The following is a 21,654-nucleotide window of genomic DNA, read 5'->3' as shown; positions in this document are numbered from 1 at the left end:
CCCTAATGAGGGAATGTGATGGTCTCTGTGGTAAATACAGGCGAGATGGTGTAAACGCTCACCTTGGTTGGTCAGTTTGTGGTAGCAAATATGTATTTTTAATTAGGTATGGAATGCCAGTCTTCCACAGCTGGCTGAAGAAAGTCCCCATGATGAAACTTTCTAATTTATGCTTGAGACCAAAAGGCAAAAATTGCACTAGATTAAATAGTGGGTGCTGCTGAGTAGTATAAACTAGAACTAAATCAAAGGAGCCAGGTGTCAGAACTTGTAGAGTTTCTCTGAGCAGGAATTTCCATTCGAGGCACTTACAAAATTACATAAATAATTTTTTACATTTACTTGAACTATTTCTTGAACTACCTGTCTTAAGGACATCTCTAACAGTGTGCACATAGTGAAATTGTTGGTATGTGTTTAATGCTTTGTAGGTGCTTGGGGTAATGGTTTATTAGATCAGGAAAACATTTCTACTTCTAGAGAATTCTAGTCACGTGTGATTGACTGATTTTTTTGCTCAGATCTATATTTCTGCAAACAAAATAGTCATAATTCCAGAATCACTTTATATTGAGCCTATTTAAGACTCGTGCTTTTAATAATTTCAATTGAGGCTGTAGGGTTTTTTAAACAGGATAATAATTCTCAACTTGTCATTAGTAAGCAAAATTTAGATAACATTGTTAACAAGCTGTTAAAATATTGTATTCTTAAATTATATAGCCACTGAAGAACAACCATTATAGAATCAGTAAATCCAGATATGATTCCATAGACAGTTATCTATCTGAATGTGGTGAGAAATACAATGACATTGATTTGACAATAGACAAAGATATCTACGAGCAGCTAATAAAGGAAGGTAAGTGTTTGCTTCATCATGAGCAGGTTAAGAACTATGTTTGCAGTGTGTGGGGATATTTTGGTTTTGTTCTTGTTTGTTACAAACATTGTGCAGTCCTCAGAGTGACTCCTACTGAGGAAGTATCTGTGCAGAGTGGTCTTGAGAGTTTTTTAAAAAGGATTCATTTGTAACAGAAACTGCTCCTAATGCATCAAACTGTGTTTCTCAAGCTGGAATTAGTATTTTATTTTTATGGAGAGAGCCAAACTGCTTTAGGACACATGGCATAGAATGCATCAGAAAACAGGAAGAATGGCAGCCACACCAATAGTCAGCTGTCATTTCCAAACAAGAACCTGTTTGGTTTTGTTGTTTGTTTTTTTTCTTTTTTTTTTAATCATTTCCTTCCTTCCTGAAGTCATCATTTTAACAGGATGTGGTGGGTTGAGGTAGCATTGCAGTGTTAGATATTTTCAGTCTTGTAAAAAAGAATAATTTCCTAGAGCCTGTTTTGATATTTGTGAATTGTTTGTTTGAATTTTCATCTTGTAGGTATTGACCACCTTTTGGCACAGCATATTGCACACTTGTTCATTCGAGACCCACTGACTTTGTTTGAGGAGAAAATACATCTAGATGATGCAAATGAATCCGACCATTTTGAGGTTATGTCTGATTTAGAGGAATTTAATAAATATATATAATTGCTTATTTTTATAATACTACTAAATTGGAGGATGGCTGTATTAGCTAAGAATTTTTCATTAATTTTTTACTTCAGCTACTTTTTTAGCTTATGACTTCACAGTTAAAAGCGCATTCATTTATTTGTTTTATCTTTTATTTAGCAGTTGATGGCTTAAACTTTTAACCAAATAAAATATGAGGAGCCTAAATTATAGTGATGTATATAAATGCTATGGGTAACTCTCAATTTTTAAGGCTTCCTGAAAACTGGTTTGTATTTTATTTATGTAGAAATCTCTCTTTTGCAGCTTTATGAGGTAATAGCTGTGGTAATATTAGGCCTTTTTAGTTCAGGATGTGTCAACCCCTCATGAAAAAATAAAATCAGCTGCATGCCAGCTGCAGTCCCTTAGTGTCTTGTACATAACACTAAGCCAAAATAGCATGAGAAAGTGCAACATATTTGCTCCTAGGACAGGTGGTTGTACTGTAGGCTTTAGGAAGTTACAGCACTTACTTTGGAACCACTTCTCTAAGCTTCTGTGCTGTTCCCTAGAAAACATTAGGACTCTAGTTATCAGCTTATCTTTCTTTGATTATATTGTAGAATTATGTGTATCTTGATTGTGACAGATTATTTCATATGTTTTGCAGAATATTCAGTCTACAAACTGGCAGACAATGAGGTTTAAGCCACCACCTCCAAATTCAGATATTGGATGGAGAGTGGAATTCAGACCTATGGAGGTAAGGAAGACATCAGTATGTACAAGAGCACATTTCCTTTTAAGTGGAAAAGTACCAGGCATTCTGCCATCCAGTATCAAACTCCTGTTACTTGTGCTGTTTTATCTCCCCTTTGATTTGCTAGATGCAAGTGAAGTGGACAGCAGTATTTAATCAGACATGGACTGTGGGAATGTAACTGACAGGAGAATCCACTGCAGCACATCAACGCATGCTAATGGATTTGGGCTGATGGGGAAAAGAATTAGGCTTGTATTAAAGCCCCAGTAAACAAAGCCCCATTTAGCTTCTAGAGACTGTATTTATCCAGTACATTTCCTGGTACTGAACAATCCCACTGTCACAGTTTTGTTTTTTTCACAAGTGCTTTTATTATATAGCTGTCTGTTTCTAAGCTCTCTGAATTTAATCCTTTTAGAGTGGAAATTTAAAAGCTACTATACTTCTGTACTTAGAGAGCTTGAAGGTGCAGGTTATTAGTCTATTGAGACACGAGTGTGCTTTGTATCGAATTGCAGGGTTGAGTTTGTTGAAGTGTGTGTGTGTGCACTGTGCACTGGAAATCATTGCTGGTGACTGCATATGTGCATCACCCCTTGGCAAGTACAGTGTGTGTGAACACAAGTACCAGCATGAACATATGAGTCCAACTGTTCCAGACTGTCCTTGCACGAGTATGTTCCCACTAAAGTAATTGCATCTCTGCTCCTTTCATGTCTAGGTCCAGTTAACAGACTTTGAAAACTCTGCATATGTTGTGTTTGTGGTATTGCTAACGAGAGTGATTCTGTCATATAAACTGGATTTTCTCATTCCTTTGTCCAAGGTAGGTGTGAAAGATCAGATCTGTTAGAGCTAAATGCAATGGATTTGCATCAAGTCTGATATTTATCCCCTGCAAGCTAGGAAATAATACTGGTCCACTTATAGAACAGTCATTTTTATCTTCAAGTCAGTTTTTGTCTGTACCAGTACTTTGAATGAATTTAAACTCTACAATATTAAGCAAATATTTTACTGCTGTCTCATGGAATCAAACAGACAAGGGCTGTAGGAATTTCATTCACACTGATGACCAGCAGTGTGTAACTGCTGCAGAAACATTGAGAAAGACCAATGTCACAAGGCTGTTTTGAGGCTGGGAAAGGGTATGTTTCCCCCATTTTACATACAGGGGGAAAATAACTGATGGAAGTCAAAATAAAAACTTTAGACCTATCTTAACATGAACGTTGCCTATGTCTCATGCTCTTATTCTGTGTTTTGATTGTATCTGGTGGGGAGAGAAAGGAGGAGTTCAGTATGTTTAGTGTTGCACAGTATTTGAGTGGAAACAAATACTGCTGATTCTGGTCACAACTGTGACTTGTCCTTAGACAGACAAGCCATGCAAAATGTACTTTTTCCTTATTCTTGCCCTCACAATTGCTGAACTGTTTTGTGTGAAACTGTCCTTGTGTGTCTTCTTTCTGAGGCACTTGACCAAAAAATGGTTTTTTAGATGGATATTCCTGCGATGTTACAGATAACTTTTAAAAAGATCTTGTAGGGCAGAAAGCTTTTTACACTATGCCTGAAAATCCAGCATAGCCAGAGTATCCTGTGGCTTTTCATAGAGTTTTTTAAATTAAAAAGGAGAAAAATACTGAAGTCATAAATTTACAGTAATCATACCATCCATACATGATATGATTTTGTATGACTTGTAAAAGGAGATGTCAGGGAGTTCAGACTGCATAAATAATACAGCAATTTACCACTTAGATTACACATAATTACATTGTTGTTTGAGTGTCTCAAAAGCATAAAAATTTTAACTACCAGTTAAGAGTGAATAAGAGATCAGGTGCTGAAAGAACATGAACAGAATTGGAGGGCTGGGGGGCTTAAAATTGCTTGAGCTTGCCAAGCAATTTGGCAGGTAATGCAACACAGAATTGCACAACCATTGGTAAGCCTGCCTTTTTCAAGTAAAATAATAGGGGGTTATGGGGCTAATCTCACACTAATCTTGGCTGTCTGATGGAATGCAGTTGAATGCTCATCAGCTAGGACTGGAGTTCTTTCAAACTTTCAAAACAACCTGTTGTGTAAATAGATTTCGTAATACAAAACGTATTAAAAATAAAGGTTTGGAAGGTAAGAAGTAAGTGAAGATTTTGCATAGTCTTTAGGTGAAGATCAGACAAAGAATTCAGCAAATTATATGTCTTTTTCCGAAGACAGTATGGTAAAGCTAATGTCCAAAAGCTGTATGATGTTAATTCCCTGAGAACACACCAACTAAAGAACCTGGACATAATCTTCCATTGAGAAAGACAGAGCAATGCTTATGCTATTTGCAGAGCAAACATAGTTTGGAGGATTGTTGAGAAGTCTAAAATTTAGAACTTTTTTTGCTAGCAATCTTAGTTTAAATATCTAACAGATGTTTGGGAATGGGATACAATTCCCATACAAACTTAACTGAATGCTGTTTATGAAAGTTTGTTTAATACAGTTGTAATTCTTCTAAAGAGAGTGATTTTGTTAATAAAAGCAGCAAATTATGGCCAGGGAAATAAAAATTTTCTTCTTCCCTACTTATTTAAATTGCATCTAAATATGCAAAGAAGTCTGCCAGAAGGGATGCAACCTCTTAATCGTTAACTGTTCCTGTGTTTTCGTACAAGCTCAAATTAGTATAGCATGTTCTAACATGATACCATTACCTATTCTGCTGGAGACCCAGATTCATAAAATATCATCTATTTGTGGGTTTGTCCTGACCACTGAAGAATGAAATAAAACTTAGCTTCACAGCTTGACCTTGTGCAATCAATTAGTAAGAAATAGAGTAAATGTGTCAGCTTTTGAAACCCAAATGTGACAGTTGGGTAGAATCCTAATTTTCTAAAATGTCACAGACCTCTGAAATACTTCTTTTGCCAGGTGGATGAAAACATGAAGGTGGCCCAGAAAAGAGATGCTGTACGACAGGGCATGTTTTACTTCAGAAAAGATATATGCAAAGGTATCACTTCAAGTAATCTGACTAATACTGTTGTGGATGTTTAGCACATGTCTTGTCTTTTAACCATTTTTTCTTTTCTCTCTGTCACATGTGAAGGTGGAAATGCTGTTGTGGATGGATGTGGCTCTGCACAGAATGGGACAGGCACCAACACAGAAGAGTACACCTTAATGAGCATTGATACAATTATCAATGGGAAGGTCATAGCTTCTTCTACCTGGAACACATTCTATTCTACCTGCCCAGAAACGAGACTGAGTGTGGTTTATGATGATTCTGTTCTCTTACACAGGAAGGAGTCTTTCCTGGTTTGATCCCAATTTTGAATTCCTATCTTGAAAACATGGAAGTGGATGTAGACACAAGATGCACCATCCTAAACTATCTGAAGCTAATAAAAAAGAGAGCCTCTGGTATGTTTGACATTTTTGGACATTGACTTTCTTGGCATTTTCCTACTTTCAGTTGTGTAAGACTGATGGGAGCTGTGGATGTCTCATTAGCTATCGAATCATTAGAGCAAAAGACTGGAGTGTGTTCTCTGGCTTAAATATTGTCCTGTCTATTTTTGATTTTTAGTGTTTAGTGATCCATTTTAGAACTTAAATTAGGAGTAACTGATAAGAGTATTAGTCATGGTTTAGAGGGTAGTATATACCCTGTCCTCAATTTTGCTTTTCAGCACCATTGACTGCTGCTTTTGCCACTGTATTGTTCACTCTGTAGTAGTTTAAACATACACTACTCCACTTTGCCCTGTCACTTGAGTGTTGTAAGAGTATTTGAGGCTGGGTCTGATAGCTTGCCTGATACTACTGGTGTGACTCCAAAGCTTACTGCTCCAAAGCATTCATAAGTCTAAACTCAGGTCTGCTAGACCAAGGGACCTAGACTTTAGCTCACTGATAAGAAAGTCCTTCTATAAATAGCAGAACTCCTTCGAGGCAGAGCAGGCTCTTCCACTATCTTTCCCAAGTTGCAATGTTTTTCAAGACAGGTATATAATGACTCTATGTTTCTTCTTAAAATGCAGAAGTATAATGAGTAAAAAGATGCAGGCTAAACTTAATTCAGAACTGTGAGCTTGGCTCAGTCTGCAGCAGCTTTTTGACTTTCTCTCTGTAAATCTCCTGCATAACTGCATTGATGTAAATTAAGCTAGATGGTTAATTTTAGCCTCATAAGTCAAGAATTTTTTTTCTTCCCCCTCTCCCCTCCCACCCCAAGTTTTAAACTAAAGTGCTGCATTCCTTTTTAATTCTTAAAGATTGCTGAAGAAGCTTCTAGGTAAATACCTTTCTAAAGTGGAAGTGGAAATCAGGATTTTGTCTTATCTGGCAATTCACTACTTTTGCAGTTCTTCAGAATGGTAACATGTTTTTAAACATTCCCTTGTCTGTTGGTTTGGTTTTGTTATTTTTTCCTTCAGGGTAATGGTGTTGAGAAAGCAAGGAGTCTATAACAGAGTCTTTTTTCTTAAGGCCTGGTACCCTGGGTTCAACCCCAGGTGCAGGTGTCCCCCACCAAAGAAAACTTTGCTACCTGATACAAAGTTGCAGTCATTGCAAAAGTCAGCTCCTGTATTTACATAGACCTAAAATCTGTGACAGCAAGGTAGACAAGAATGTAGGGTTTATAGTTCAGCTCTTATGAACTGAAAAGGCTTTTAAATGAGGCTTCTTAAGAACTAGAAACCACAGCATAAAAAGTATTCAGGTGTTACCATGTGCCATGGTGTTTCTCAGTCGTGAGCTTCGGATTATTCAGGTTTACTCTTGATCTTAGTCATATCCACGAGTGGCCATCTTTCAAATTTCTCAAATGGTGAACACAGTCACTCCCAGTGACACCTTAGCTGCTGTAGCTGTAACCTTGCCCCATAATTAATTTGAGCTTCAGTCTCCTCATGCAGCACAGCAAGGTATAACCTTCCTGGTCTCTGTATAGCTGGTGTGTGACTGCCGCCACTCATTGAGACTACAGATTTGCTAGGCAGGCAGCAGCTGCTGACCACCACCAAATATTAATGGAAGCAGTACTGAGCTGGCAGCATCAAGTGGTCCTTGTCCTGGTGTGCTCTCCTGACTGTCTGCAGCACAGTATTCACAGAGCTTGATCAGCATTCACAAATGTGATTTCCATGATCTTTGCCTTACCTTTCTTGAAGCAGTTACACTTCTCATCCCCCTAAAGTCATACAATAAGAAATGACACAGTTCTATTATATGCTTTTTGAAAAAATTAATTCTGTAGTTTTTCATGTTTAAATGCTCTTCACAGTTATTCCATGATATACCTTCTAGTTCCTGTGTTGTAGGATCATCAGTTAGTTATCTACTAACTTGTCATCAGCATTCATAATTGTGTGGACTTCTCCAGTATGGTTGCTCCTCAACTTACAATTCCCTTTGCCTCTCCTTGCCTAGAAGGTATCTCACACCTTTTGTCCTTCAGTAGTGCCATACTCCTGTAGGTACTTTGGAGAGTTGCAGGCTGTGTTCCCAGTGAAGGTGTGGCAGGGTACAGTGGGGCAAGGATGGGGAGTGCCTGGGCTGCCTGGCCACTAGGTGTCTATGTTGGTGTGCACTGGGCACTCCCCAGCTCCTCCAGCACTGATGCCTGCATGGCTTGCACTTCAATTTTTAAGCTTCATTCCACTCATCTCCTGACTCCACTGACATTCTTGCAGGCCCTCTGCTTCTTGTTGGTGTCAAAAAGTTTTCATGTTGAGTTTTTAGTGCTTTCAACAAATAAAGCCTCTCGGGTAATTTTTTTCCTGGCATCATTTGTAGAAGTGTAAACTCTGGCCTCATTCCTTTAAAACATTACTTCTGGTTTTTGAAGCACATTTTGATTTCTAGTAACCTTTTTTATTCTGCTTTTTGTTGCAGTACTTTCTGCAATTTTTCTGATTTGTCTTTATGTGCATCTGTTTAAAACCACTGCTAGGATATTTTTAAATAGTGTTGGATTCTTTCTACTTTTTAATTTGTGTGTTCCTGCATGCTTTCTCTAACTTGATTCCTCTTGCTTTTTATAATATTCTTAAACTAAAGACTTCTGTAGTGGAAGCCCTTGATTCTTTCCACTCTCACAACAAAGCTGATATTCCAGTAGCTAGTGGTGAAAGTTTTTCTAGACTCTTTGAGCATCCCATCAGCCCATCTTAATGTCTTGACTGTCAGAGTTACCTTAAACTTTTGTAGTAGTTTAAGATTTGCTTGCATGTGCTGCGTTCAGGAGCAAGATTCAACAGCCAGACACTGGTGTCCAGCCAGCCCCCAGCTGCTACTTGATGGGGATACCAGTCTCCTGCAAGTGGTGTGTGTCATTCAGTAACCTTGTAGAGAGGTTCTGGAGCCCCTTAGGTACCTGCTGACCACCCCAAGAACTGTGGAGTGAAGCAGAGGCACTGTGTACATACCAGAAGTTGGTATATTTGGGAGCCAATTTTTTTGCTAGAGTAGTTGCCAGAGGGAGAAAAAATAGTAATAAGCCAAGGTTGACTGAACAAAACTAGCAGCTCAGTTGGATGGATCAACTATGAACTTCTTTTATATAAATGCAGTAGTGCAGGGGTGTCTGTTGATTCCTCTCAGACAGATTTTGTTAAATTGTTTAAGATCTTTTGCTACACAATCTGTTGGTAGCACCTGTTCCAGTTGCTACTTCTTTCTGCATTATGTCATTGGAACATCTGAAAGTTGGAAAATTGCACCAGATAAGTGGCTTTAGACAATCAGGGATATGTCAGCTTAACTATGTTAGCCATGTTTGAAAAACAAAAAGTATAGGAATGTGCTTCTCCTGAAAGCATGGGCTGCTCATTAATTGTGTATATAGTGCACAGAACTCTAGGTGTTCTACTGCTAAATTAGATGTATAAAGTGTGAAATTGAATTTCCTCTTGCCCACAGGAGAATTAATGACAGTTGCTCGATGGATGAGGGAATTCATCGCACAGCATCCGGACTACAAGCAAGACAGTGTGATAACTGATGAAATTAATTACAGCCTTATGTGGAAATGTAACCAAATTGCTCAAGGCCAGGCAGAGTGTCCTGAACTATTGGGGGTAGGATTTAATAAGAAACAAAGTGGAAACAAAACTGACTCTTTGTAATGAATAACTGAATGAATGCTTCTTAAATAATAAAAAGATTAAGCCTTTTAGCAAAGCACTAGCAAAGATACTGTGAATCTGGTAAAGTTTCATGGTGTGAAGACCAAAACAGGCATACTGCACTATAAAATGGGCCAATCTGCCTAAATATTGGTTTGAGGCATCCTAAAATAGGCATATTCTTATTGTTAAGGTTTATACAATATACTTGTAAATAGTAAAATATTTTTATGATTAACATCAATGTATTTTAATAACATTGTAACTAAGGTTATTGTGAATTAGCTTGTAACTTTTTTATGCTTAATATAGAAAGAAAAATTGTCATGAACAGCTTTGTAAATGTAATGGTACTTGTATATTATATGCATTCCAGTTACTGAATGTTTACTGTAATTTTTTTAACCTGGAATGTGCTAAGTAATTTACCTTATTGTGTAAGAAAAAAAAATCCTTCTGGATCTACCTGAATCACAGATACTTATTCTTTCCATCTGGGTTTTGAAAGTATGGAAGAACAGGCAAATATATGTGCATCCCAGTTACTAATCTTAGAGCAGTTTCTCAGTTGCCACAAGACCTGCATCCACTTGTAAACTGTAAAACTCATAGGAACAGATCTGTTTTTATTCAGGTACTGCAAGTCAGTGTGCCTGCAGATGCACAGTTAGTTTCTTCCCCTCTAAAATAAGCTGTATGATGTCTCAGTTCAGAAATCTGCCCGATGATTTCACAAACAAAGTAATAATGGGAGATGTTTCAAAAGAGAGGAAGAAATAGAGCTGGACATACAGCTCTCTTCGCAAAGGAACCAGAGACACCTGCTCTGGACTTCAGCCTGCTTGACTGCTCTTCTCCCACATTGCTGCTGTGCCCATATTTGACAACGACTGCAGCACAAAAACAAAATTCTGTCCATTCTTCCTGAAGGTTGAGGTTTCTTATTTTGTCATCTTGCTAATTATAAATAATTTTGTCAGCATGTTTATTTTCTATAAGGTAATTTATGTAGGTGGCTGGGGTTACCCACATCGCTGTAGTTATGGACAACTTAATCCCCTCTAGAAGACAGTTTAAAGAGAAATTTTGGAATGCACTAATCCTTTGAATTGGAAGCTGGTGCTGGGATTGACTATAAACTATTTAATTTCAGACATTGCATCTGTAAATAAAGCAAACTTAAGGGGCCTTTTTGATTTAGCTTCTTAACTGATTTCTAAAAGTGAATTGCATTAGGGGTAGAAGATGCAAAGCTTAAGGAAGCCTATATAAATACTTAAGATGTAATGATTTTTTTTAAAGATCTAATGGAGAAGCTGCAGTGAGAAGTGCACCAAGAAACTTTTATGTATTGAATTACACTTTGTTCTGTGTTCAGAGGTGTGCTTTAGAGAATAAAAAGAATACTCTTTTCCTGCAGTGGTGAATTTGTTTTAATTAAGATGTAGGCATATGCTAATTTAGTTTCTGTAATAAGGAAATAAAATAAAATTTGCAGTATGTGTTGGTCACTTGCATGACTTGAACCCGTATTTTCAGATTCAAAAAAGGAGGAGCTGCATACCTCGCAAGCACAACTCACCTAGACTCATTTTGTTCACAGTGAAGCTTCTCAGGACTCAGACAAATGGTCTGACACTCATACAGCTAAGAAGTCCGTGCTATTACCAGGGTAGCATCTGTCTCATTGCACAGTGTGAGCCACTATGCTTGGAAAACCCCTAAAAATAGTTGGAATACTTTTCTGCTGGTACTGCATCAATACGTGAAATTCCCTTTCAGTTAACGTTGAATCACCCTTCTGGCCATCTCTGTGCCCTGTAAGTTAGAGAACATTTTGTCATGATGCCTTGAAAGTTGTGGCTGGGAGTTTTCCTGACTTCTTGTGTATGTGTTTCCAGAAGGGATAAGTGAGATAAACAGAGCTGCTGCTGTTTTTTGAGATATGCGTGGTTGCAGCATCTAGGCATTGTACATTCACTAGATGAAGAGTTCAGGTATGTGATCCAGCCTGTTCTTTACAGAGTGGTGAAGGCTGTCAGCACAAACCAGAGTTGCTGCAGTGACAGGGGCAAGCTTTGCCACTGTCTTTGAATACAACTTTGAGGTGGCTCTGTTCTGTCTGTGCCCACTCTGAGGTACAGAAGCAAACCCTAGTCCAAGCCTCAACCCCTGGTTGACCTTTTGCAGAGAGCATGAGAAACTCCTTTGGGCTACGAATACAGGACTTTCAGTTCTGCAGTCATGAAGTGCTTCTGTGGAGATAATGACCTTTCCAACAATCATGTGAGGAAAGGGGAGGGGAAGAAATACCAGGCACCCACGATGAACTGATTGATTGATTCCTTCCCCAAAGACTAACTGTGGCACTTTCAGTGATTATTGTCTTGGACACAGTTCAACCCCTGTAACATGTTTCATGCCTTCCACCCAGTTTTCAGCCAGAAGATCCCATCGTGATCTCCAGAGGTCTTGATGCTGTGAACTCTGATGCCACTTTTCACCTGTCAGACCCTTTATGTTCAAATGTCTTAGTTTCTGTACTATTATAGACATGCTTTTCTTGTGGCCTACATCCTTAAAATGTGTCTCCTTTGTGTGTGCACAGAGCTCTGCAAGCAGCTTGCCTTTCTGGGAGTGGTATAAATCTGCTCCAGCCTGGGTTCCTCCCTCCACAGGGCCACAGGTTCTGCCAGGAGTCTGTGCCACTGTGGATTTCCCACAGGATCACAACCTCCTTTGGGCATCCATCTGCTTTGCTGAGGATACATTTAGGAGCTGCAGGTGGATCTCGGCATCCCCATGGACCTTCATGGGCTGCAGGAGCCGAGCTGCCTCACCATGGGCTGTACCACAGGCTGCAGGAAGTCTTAGCTCTGTCACCTGGAACACCACCTCCCCCTCCTTTTTCTCTGACCTCTGCTGTCTGCTGAGTTGTTTCTCACGCATATTCTCACTCTCCCAGCTGAGTGCTGTTGCGCATTTTCCCTTTTTCTTAAATACACTATTCCAAGAGGCACTACCACTGTTGATGATGGGCTCAGCCTGGGTCAGGTCCATCTTGGAGCCATCTGTCATTGACTCTGTTGCACATGGGGGAAGCTTCCAGCAGCTTTTCATAGAAGCCACCCCTATAGCTCACCCAACACCAAAATGGGGCCGTGTGAACCCAATACAGTGTTCCCTGGAATAAAATTCCCTTAGAAATGGGAAACTCCTTGTAAGATTCTCCTAGACAGGTAGAGTCAGGAAGGCTTTGCAGGCTACAGCAGTTTCTGCCCATTCCCTCTCAAGTATGAGGATTCACTATGTACAGCAGTGGGAGCAGTAAACACAAGTTTCTGCAGCTTGTGTAGCAGCATTTTGTCTCCCTTTGAACAAAGCAATGTCTTTCCCAAAGAAAAGTGTAACTGTAAATGCTGGCTATGAATTGAACAACCAGGCAAGATATTATGGCTTATGTCAAGCAAGAAATGGCTGTGAACACTTCTATCAGGCTTTGAAAACAATGTTAATTTAGTTATGTATCTCAGAGTTACTCCAAAGTTACACCCCTGTGATATGACACAAAGGGAAAACTAAAATCATGCTGACAGTGAGAAAGTAAAAAGTAAATTTTCCTTCACTTCCCAATGAAGGAAAGTTAAAGTAATACCCCAAGCCACATTGTGCTCTAAAAAAAAGTGTTGGTGTATGATGGCTCCTCATCATTGACTTTTAAGAGTTTGTGTTCTGGCCAGAAAAATGCTAGTTTATAAAATATTTAAGCAACAACATTTTTTCTTACTCTGGAAAAAGTCCAAGCTCCCATTAAATGCAATTAGATCAAAAATAAGGAGATTTTTATCTGGTGGTACAGGGTGATGGTACAGATTTTGATGAAAGATCTTAATGAGTGCCTTACTATTCAGTGCCTCGACTACAGCCAGTCTGTGTGGCAGTGAGGGGTTGCTTGCTGTGTGTTGCTCTAGCAGGTCATGTTCAGAAGAGGTAACTGAGGGCAGGGAGGAGGAAAGAATGAAGGAGAGAAACCTGTTACCATCCTGAGAGATTCCATTTTCTCCCTACTCTTTGATTTGTGCTGGGGAAGCATCTGTGCCAAGACAACCTCAAGTTCTCAAGCATTTTTCACTTATGTTTCTTCTTTCCTTTCAACCATTTTCTAGTTTGGACTATATTCCTTCTTGTCTGTTCCCATCCGTGCATGCACAGGCAGAGCTGGACATCTAATCCTTGCCAGCTTACTCACCACATGGGCATTCAGAGGCCAAGAACTTAGAGTGTTTTTCTTGGCACTGCACGGGACTGAGACTCCATGCCCAGAGACCGCCACACAGCTGCCTATAATGAAAAACAGGAAAGCCTTCCAGCAAAAAATACACCTCTCTGCTTGAGGGGAAGCAAGACTTGGCATCACTCACATTTCCTACCTTTCATCCCACTCTGCAGCGTTCCTGTGGGTTATTCATCCCACTGCCATCAGCTACAGGCATCTGATTCTAAAGAGCAGTAGGACAGAGGATGGCATGGGATGTTAATGGAGGCAGGCCAAGCTGGCAGCCGGCTCTCCAGACCCCCCAGACTGTGGAGAGCAGGAGATGTGGCCGCTGTACTCTGTCCCAGACACAAACTGGAGCACAAACCAATCCTGTCTGTAATTTCTCATCCCGGCTGGGTGAACCAGAGCAATGCAATATAAACTCCGATGTGATCCCTGGGCTTCGGCAGCATGACCATTACCAGCAGAATGAAATAACCTTGGCACCGAGAGCAGAAAGCCTGCAGGGCCCGCGCTGGGGTGTGCTCAAGGCGCGGGGATGAGGTCGGACGAAGCTCATTGCTAAGCTCAGGGCCAGCTCTAGGTGTCCTCCTAAGGTAAGAGGCATTGCAGTGAGGTGGGAGGGAAAACAGCTGTTCTCGATGGAATAAAGGGGAAAAGGAGCCAGAGCCGCAGCGGTATTCCAGGTCCAAATCCTCTGTGGATTAATGCCCGAGATGCTACTCATGGGTTTAGCCCATGAACTCCTCCCGGTGGGGTCGCACAGCACAGCAGCAGTAATTCCTCTCCATCCCTGCTGCATTCCCGCTGGGAAGGGGCAAAGGGCAGCTGAGCCAGTGGTGGGGCTGCCTGGGGACACCCCAGCCGGGAGCCTTCCAGGCAGATGTGCTCGGCAGATGCCCTAAAAGCAGGGCAGACCGCTGTGTGCGTTTAAAGAGTAGCCCAGACCAGCGTGTCCCTTTCCAACCTTTGGTTTCGCCACACAATTGCTGGGAGCAAAACTGCCATGGTCCGAATTAAAACATGTAACATTCCAGTGCTTCCGGACATGACACATCCTGAAAAACCCTGTGAGGTGAAGAGGTGAATTCCCCTTTTAAATGCAGTTTGCTCTTACTCTTAAAATAAACTTTTCTAGACAACAAACTTCACTCATTGTTTTAAAAATAAATAAATAAAAATCTGTCCAGGAGTCCTCGGAGAATGGCGCCAAAAAACATATTTCAGATTTTTTCCCTTTACTTCCAGTGCAGCCCAATTGGCACACATCCCACAGATTCTCACAGGGTAGGGAAGCAGCCATTTCCGGACATGCATGTGAAAAGCAGAGCTCCAGAAGGGAGTGCCCACACTGGAAATTAATTCGGACATTCCACTTCCCACTCATCACAGCATATGTGGTGTCATCAGTATCTGACCATTCCCACTCAGGCCACAAGGGCTCAAAGAAGTGGCATGGTTAGGAAGGGAGAAGGTAGCCAGGCATCCCACTTCAGTCCCTCCAGCTCTGACTCTGGCTTCCAGAAACACGGCATGTTTGGCCTTGCTTTTAACTGATAAAGTGTGATGCTTGCCCTGAGCCCCAGCACAGTTCCAGGACAAAACATTTCTCATCTGGCCTCAGAAAATCAAAATCCACAGAACAGAACTCAGAGGATTACAACTGTGCAGCAAGGGAAAATCCCAGTAGGCTGCTGTGTTTCTCACTGAGTGCCTTCTGTGCTCATATGTTTGTACAAAGCTCTGTATTAGTTTTCAAGATATACCACAGCAAACTGCTTTCCTGGGGAGAGGAACACTTCCTCTAGGACCATGGTGTCCAGAGGGGTTCATCTGCCAGGCACACCAGTTGTCAGGACATCAGCAAGATGGTTAACTGTTTAAAGCTCTGCTTTCATCCTGAAAGAGGGTATTTATCTCCTTTTGTCCTGATGCTGCCAACAGAGTTTTGTAGTGTGTCAAAACTTTGATGCCAAGCACATGTCATGTTGCAATGACATGCTACAACACCTCACAGCTGACATATGGCAACCAAAGGTACATGAGGGTCTAGAAGTGCTCACAGGACAATGTGGAGTGGTGAGTCTGATGCTCTAATTGCAATTAAAGTGCAAAGCATTATGATAAATTTTGTAATCAACTGCACTGCTTTTACAACTTTTCCTTGGCTGTGCCTAGAGCTTGAGAGAGATGACATAGTGACAGTCTTGCCCACCCATTTCCTATCTTTTACCATCAACAAATACAGTGCATGTATAAACTTGGTTTAAACTGTCTTAGCTACTTCCTTGTAAACAACTTTTACTGGTGGAGCCCACTGGCTCAAAAATCAGCCAGATTGGAGATTTTCCAATACCTGTCATGAAAAAAACACCTCTGGGCTGTATCCTGGGACACCACAGGTGGCTCCAAGGTGCCTCCCAAGAGGACATTACAGACACTGCAGAAATCACTGAACACTAGTGCTGTGTCTTCATGGCATACTTCCAGCTATGACAGGCCCTACAACAGGAACTGGTTATATAGCAGCTACTTTCAAAAAATCTTTCAATGAGGCAGGAAATACTGTTGTAACACCAAGTTCCCAGTTTTGAAATTTGCCTGATGATTTCTGTGGGGATAGGAAAGGGAAAACAAATCTGCGTCCCATGTACCCAACATATGCCAGCTTCTCTGTCCCAGTGTTCCCAAGAGCTCTCGCCTGCTCCTGGGAAGAAGCAAAAAGAAGTAAAGCTAAACCTAGTCAAGAGGAATTGCAAATATGTTTTCCAGAGGAAAAGGCTAGCTTCATCATTACTTCCCTCTCTGCAAGCCTTACCTTCTCCTTCAGGACCTCACCCTTCCTGCCCCCTCCTCTCCCCAGGTAGCACATCTCCATGGTTGAGTCTCTTATTTGACTGACTGCTTCTTTTGCTCCTGAGTAAGCTCTGCCTCCCGATTTTACTCTGCCTGCCTGCCCCTCTGCAGCTCCATGTCAGCAGCCCCAGACCCATGGGATGCAAATTGGGAGGCCGTGCCAGCTTCTACTACCCAAGTGGTGAAAGACACAAAAAACCTGGGAAGCTGGACTTGGGCATGAGACACACCATAATCCTCTTAAAATGCCTCATTATTTAAAATCATGAAGGAAGACTGCAAGGCTTATGCAGCCTAGACTTGAGGACAGAGTGCACAAATTAGAAGCTTGTGTGTGGCTTTTTTTGGTTTTTTTTGTCCATGGTTAACGAAGGAAAAAAAAAAAAAGAAAAACAAAGGAAGAAGGAAAAGAGGAAGTGCTAAGGAGCTCCAGTTTGTCCAGGTTCAGTTTATCTGGCAGCTCAGATTTCAGTGTGGGCAGAAGACAGGTCTGGCATACAGAGTGAGTTGTAAATTGTCTGCAAGGAGACAGGCAAAGGAAATTCTTCTTTTATTCAGAGACAGGAGAATAGTCAGCTGATATGGAGACCAGCAGGACATATAGGAGTGGTGAGAAGCTGAGAATAACCCACTAAAGGGTCAACCTACCCTAATAAAGTGAGGTGATAATCAGGAGGCAACCTAAGAGCGGGCAGAACAAGAAAAAGTCAGAGAGGATGTAGATAGTTGTGAGAGTTTAGCAGTGTCTGTGAAACCTGATGGTCCAGGCAAGGTAAGTCTGGAATGTAATTTGGGATGGAAAGCCCTTTTGTGTTTGCACAATTTTATCTTTAAAAAAAAACTTCTAAAAGAAATGTCTTTAATTTTGAACCTCTCCTTCCATCAAGTGATTGCCAAGGAATACTTTCATATTCTTACCTCATTAGCTTTGGCATACAGCAAGGCAGGCAGGAACTGCTCTGTGTCTGGCTGCCGTGGAACCAGTTTTGGACATGCAGCTGGCAACACTTCTCTAGGCTAAGAAAGCCGAGTAATTCCTTCTTCCCAAGAAAAGCTAGGGGTTCCATCCTCCTTCTGCTTCTTCCTTCGTGGCAGATAGAAACCAAAAAAGAATGAAGCATCACTGAGGTGAAACAGGAATGGTCTCAGTTGAAACATCAGGAATTGGTGCTGAAGAGAGGGTGAGGCTGGGAGGCAGCAGGATCCATCATGACAAACACCCACTGTGCTGATGGCTGTGAGACATGGGACAGCAAGTGAAGTTTTACATTGCTTGTACCACTGATCCTAATGTGAACTTAGGCTTTTGCGGACTTTCAGCAATGTTTTTTGTAGATCAGGAGTGATAAAAGTCCTTTTATGGTGACATTTTTTTCCAAGATGGGTTGAGGCATCAGACCTTTGCTCATTTATTGTCCTCTACAAGGGTCTGACCTCCAGACTTCTACATTCTGTCTCCCAGGTTTCCCAGGCATCTCAGCACAAACTTCTCCAGACAGAGGGGAGCACCAAGAGACCTGTGTAGGTCCAGTCACTGACCAAACCAGCAATGTTCAAGTCCCAGAGGGACTGAGTCTGGAATGAAAGCAACAGGCTATCCCCAGATGCAATAGTGGTCACTTTCTATTTCTCAAGAGGGGCTTAGCTTCAAAGTTTTTATGAGACTCTTATGGTTAGGGCACTTCTCAGAAAGTGGAAGTGATATGGTGGTGCTTCTTGGGCATGAGTCACTTTCTCAGGCAATGCTCCAAAATCTCTGGCTTCTAGCCAGTCCTAAGCTCTTCCAGGATTCCTGGGAAATAGGGTTTTCCCATTTGAGCTGGTTGTGTAATCAATGCTACCCACTTACTCCATGGTTGTGTGAGGTGTTGAGGGAATATTTCCTTAATACATTCAGTGTAGGACAGCCAAGAAGTGACATGCTTCTGTCCCAACAACTTCTGAGGCAGCTCAAGCTCTTTATATGCTGCTAATACTCCTCTTTCATCTGGAGTATAGTGGGCTTCTGATCCTGGGTAACTCCAGCTCCAAAACCTTAATGGTAGACCTTGGGTTCCTCCTGAGGTCCTTTGTCGGAGGCTCCAGGTGAGGCCCTGCTCCCCAGATGCAGTGTAGAGTATATTTTACATGGCTGGTCCTGTCCAAACAGCCCAAGATCTACCACACGAGATATTTCCAGTTTGATGTGCTCAAAGGCCCCTTGTTACTCAAGGTCCCACTCAAAGTGGTTCTTCTTCTGGGTCACTCAATAGAGGGGACACATAACCTGGGATATGCATTCTCCAGAACACCACAAGGCCTAGAGAAGCTTCTGTTTCCTTCTTGTTAGCTGGTCAAGACAGCGGGTTCCAGGTGTACTGGACACCCCTCCAAGTGAAAGGAAAGTGTGGCCTGCACTCTGCTGCCAGAGGGACTGAGAAAAATGCATCATTGGTATTAATTGTGGCACCATTTGGCTGCCTTTGAGCCCACCTCACACTGATGTTCCAACATGTCTGTTACGGCAGCACTCAGAGGCAGCATGACTTCATTCAGGCCACGATAATCTGTCAGCCTCCATTCCCCAGAAGACTTTTGCACTGGTAGAATAGGACTGTCAAAGGGTGAGCAGGTCCTGCTGATCACTCCTTGGCTCTCCAGATGATTAATTAGTTCATGGATGGGAGTTAGAGCATCCCGGTTGGTTGCCTTTGACTCCAGCTCATATTGAAGTTCCAACATGTCTGGTAGGGAGCACTAAGAGGTGGCCTGACTTTATTGAGGCCACAAGAGTCTACTGCTCACCACATGGGCTGTGCTTGAGGCTTCCCTTCCCTCTGACTGGGGCAGGAAAGGACTGATCTCTTGGGCTGCCCCTAAAAGCTGCAGTGTGGACTTGTTAGGATGAGGAGGTACCCAGAGTTTATTCTACACTTTAGAGCCAGGATGCCATGTCTGTGGCTGGTGTATTTATTTGTGGGTAATACAGTGCTACCAAGCTGCTGGAGTATGATACAGGGGCACTTTGAACCATTGCTTCACATGACCATTATACAAGGAGCATTCTCTGACCCTTTAGGGACCTGTCACCTTTTAGATCACTCTAGACAAATTCTTGTACTGCTAATTCTCTCAGGTACTGGATACCTTTGTCTGCAGTGGTCCACTTCCCTAGGGAGTTTACAAGATCTTCCTTAAAAGGATATCTTGCCTCATGCTCGAGAGAAGCCATCTCCAGAGGCAGCAAATTGCTCCTTCTTTTCCAATTCCTCTTTAAATTTCCTGACCTTTAGCAAGTGATCTCAGCTCTTTGGCTTCATGACCTTCTAACTGACTATCACCACTATCCCAGCATTAAAGCAGCCAGACAGAAACCCACTCACCTGGCTAGTGGCTGTAATCTTTTCAAAAGTCTTGAAGTTCTGATGAGGTCAAGGACTGTGGTTTCCTGTTTCATTTGCCTCAAGGCGATTTCGTTGTTGAAGGACCTGGGTCTTGATCTAACCCCTTTTTTCCTATTGCTCCTCCTTCTCCTTCTCCTTCTCCTTCTCCTTCTCCTTCTCCTTCTCCTTCTCCTTCTCCTTCTCCTTCTCCTTCTCCTTCTCCTTCTCCTTCTCCTTCTCCTTCTCCTTCTCCTCCTTCTCCTTCTTCTCCTTCTTCTCCTTCTCCCTCTGTTGCTGCTCCTGCTGCTTCTTCTTGTGTTTCTTCTTTCTGCTGCTGCTTCTTCTTCCTCCTCCTTCCTTACTAATTGGTGATATGGGCCTGTAACTCACCTTGTCCATTTTCTGTTTTTTCTCTGCTGGAGCAATTAATGCAGTTGCTGTAGTTTGGGTTCCTGTCTCAGACAGTGTCCTCAAATGCAGTTTGGATTCCTGCCCCAACTACAGTCCTCTGAGAGTACTGTGCAATTGCTCAATGGGCACATGCCAGGCCCCAGTACAGGGCAAGAAGCTGCTGGTTCTCACTGGGATGGGCAAGGTACCCTTCTATTATTTGACTGGATCAGTTTGTCAGTGTATTACCTGTTCAGGTGTAAAACCCTAAGTAATGGGAGGTGATAACCGCCCTAAAAACTTGCCCAAATCCTTCCACAAACCCTCCCACCCAGGAACTGGATACCTCAGGGCAGATTTCAATAGCCCCTCACCTAAAGATTATTTTCTCTTACACAAGGATGATGAACTCCATAGTGTACCAATAGTATCAGATAGTATGATTAACAGTATTAGCTAGTATTATTGCAGCTTGCATAAGGATGAGCAAAGACCATGGGACACTGCATTATAAAAACATTCACATCAGTCTCAGGCAGGGAGAAGGAGGTGTATTCCCTCATTGTCCACAGAGGATAAGCAGTGAAGCTGACAAACTCAATGTCCTGCACAGGAGCTTGCTACTCTATAACTACTATTTACTACTTACAGTAGCATGCAATAAATATGTGCTTATTTATTTATTTATAGTATAAATAAATATAATATAGCATATAATACACAAATGCCTTTATCTTGCCTGAAGTTAAGTTGCCAAAAAAAAAAAGTGGGTTGACCTTGGTTGGGCACATGGTACCCCCCAAGCTGCTCTATGCCTCCCCTTCCCAGTAGGACAGGGTAGAGAACATAAGATGGAAAACAACTCCTATGTTGAGATAAGGCAGTTTACTAAAGCAAAAACAAAACAAAACAAAAAACCAAAAAAACAAACCAAACCAAAACAAAAATAAAAAAAAGGTTTGCAAAAGTTTGCACATGCATAAGCAAAGGGAAATGTCAATCTCTACTTCCTATCAACAAGCAATATTCAGACACTTCCCAGGAAGCAGGACTTCAGCACATGGAGCTCCAGAAGGCAAACATTGTAGAATAACAAATGCTCCACCCCATACCTCCTCCCTCCCTTAGCTTTTATATCTGAGCTGACATCATAAGGTATGGAATATTCCTTTGGTTAATTTGAGTCAGCTAGCTTGGTTGCATCCCCTCCCAGGATTTTGCCCACTCCCAGCCCCTTGATGGAGGGGAAGGAATGTTCCAGGGACAGTGCTGCTCAGCAGTAGCCAAAACACTGGTGTGTTATCCATACCCTTCCACCAATGCAAAGCACAGCACAGGGAGGGACAAGTGAAT

The 21,654-nt window shown here is 41.7% G+C and overlaps 1 protein-coding gene across 3 annotated transcripts in view; it reads left to right on the top strand.

The window, feature by feature from the left end:
• Positions 1–10,914, top strand: part of GCLC (glutamate-cysteine ligase catalytic subunit) — a 34,904-nt gene extending 23,990 nt beyond the window's left edge. For all 3 annotated transcript variants that reach the window (XM_062489746.1, XM_062489745.1, XM_062489747.1), the window contains 8 exons: positions 724–862; positions 1,397–1,509; positions 2,186–2,278; positions 3,000–3,104; positions 5,210–5,291; positions 5,388–5,491; positions 5,584–5,704; positions 9,209–10,914. In XM_062489746.1, the coding sequence (XP_062345730.1) occupies positions 724–862; positions 1,397–1,509; positions 2,186–2,278; positions 3,000–3,104; positions 5,210–5,291; positions 5,388–5,491; positions 5,584–5,704; positions 9,209–9,414 (963 nt within the window). In that variant the 3' untranslated portion in view covers positions 9,415–10,914. The remainder of the gene's footprint in view (positions 1–723; positions 863–1,396; positions 1,510–2,185; positions 2,279–2,999; positions 3,105–5,209; positions 5,292–5,387; positions 5,492–5,583; positions 5,705–9,208) is intronic.
• Positions 10,915–21,654: the final 10,740 nt, after the last annotated feature.

This window comes from Cinclus cinclus, chromosome 3 (genome assembly GCF_963662255.1).
Source record: "Cinclus cinclus chromosome 3, bCinCin1.1, whole genome shotgun sequence".
In the NCBI taxonomy this organism is placed as follows: domain Eukaryota; kingdom Metazoa; phylum Chordata; class Aves; order Passeriformes; family Cinclidae; genus Cinclus; species Cinclus cinclus.
The sequence above is the reverse complement of the archived record's forward strand: the minus strand, read 5'-3'. Positions and strand labels throughout refer to the sequence as shown.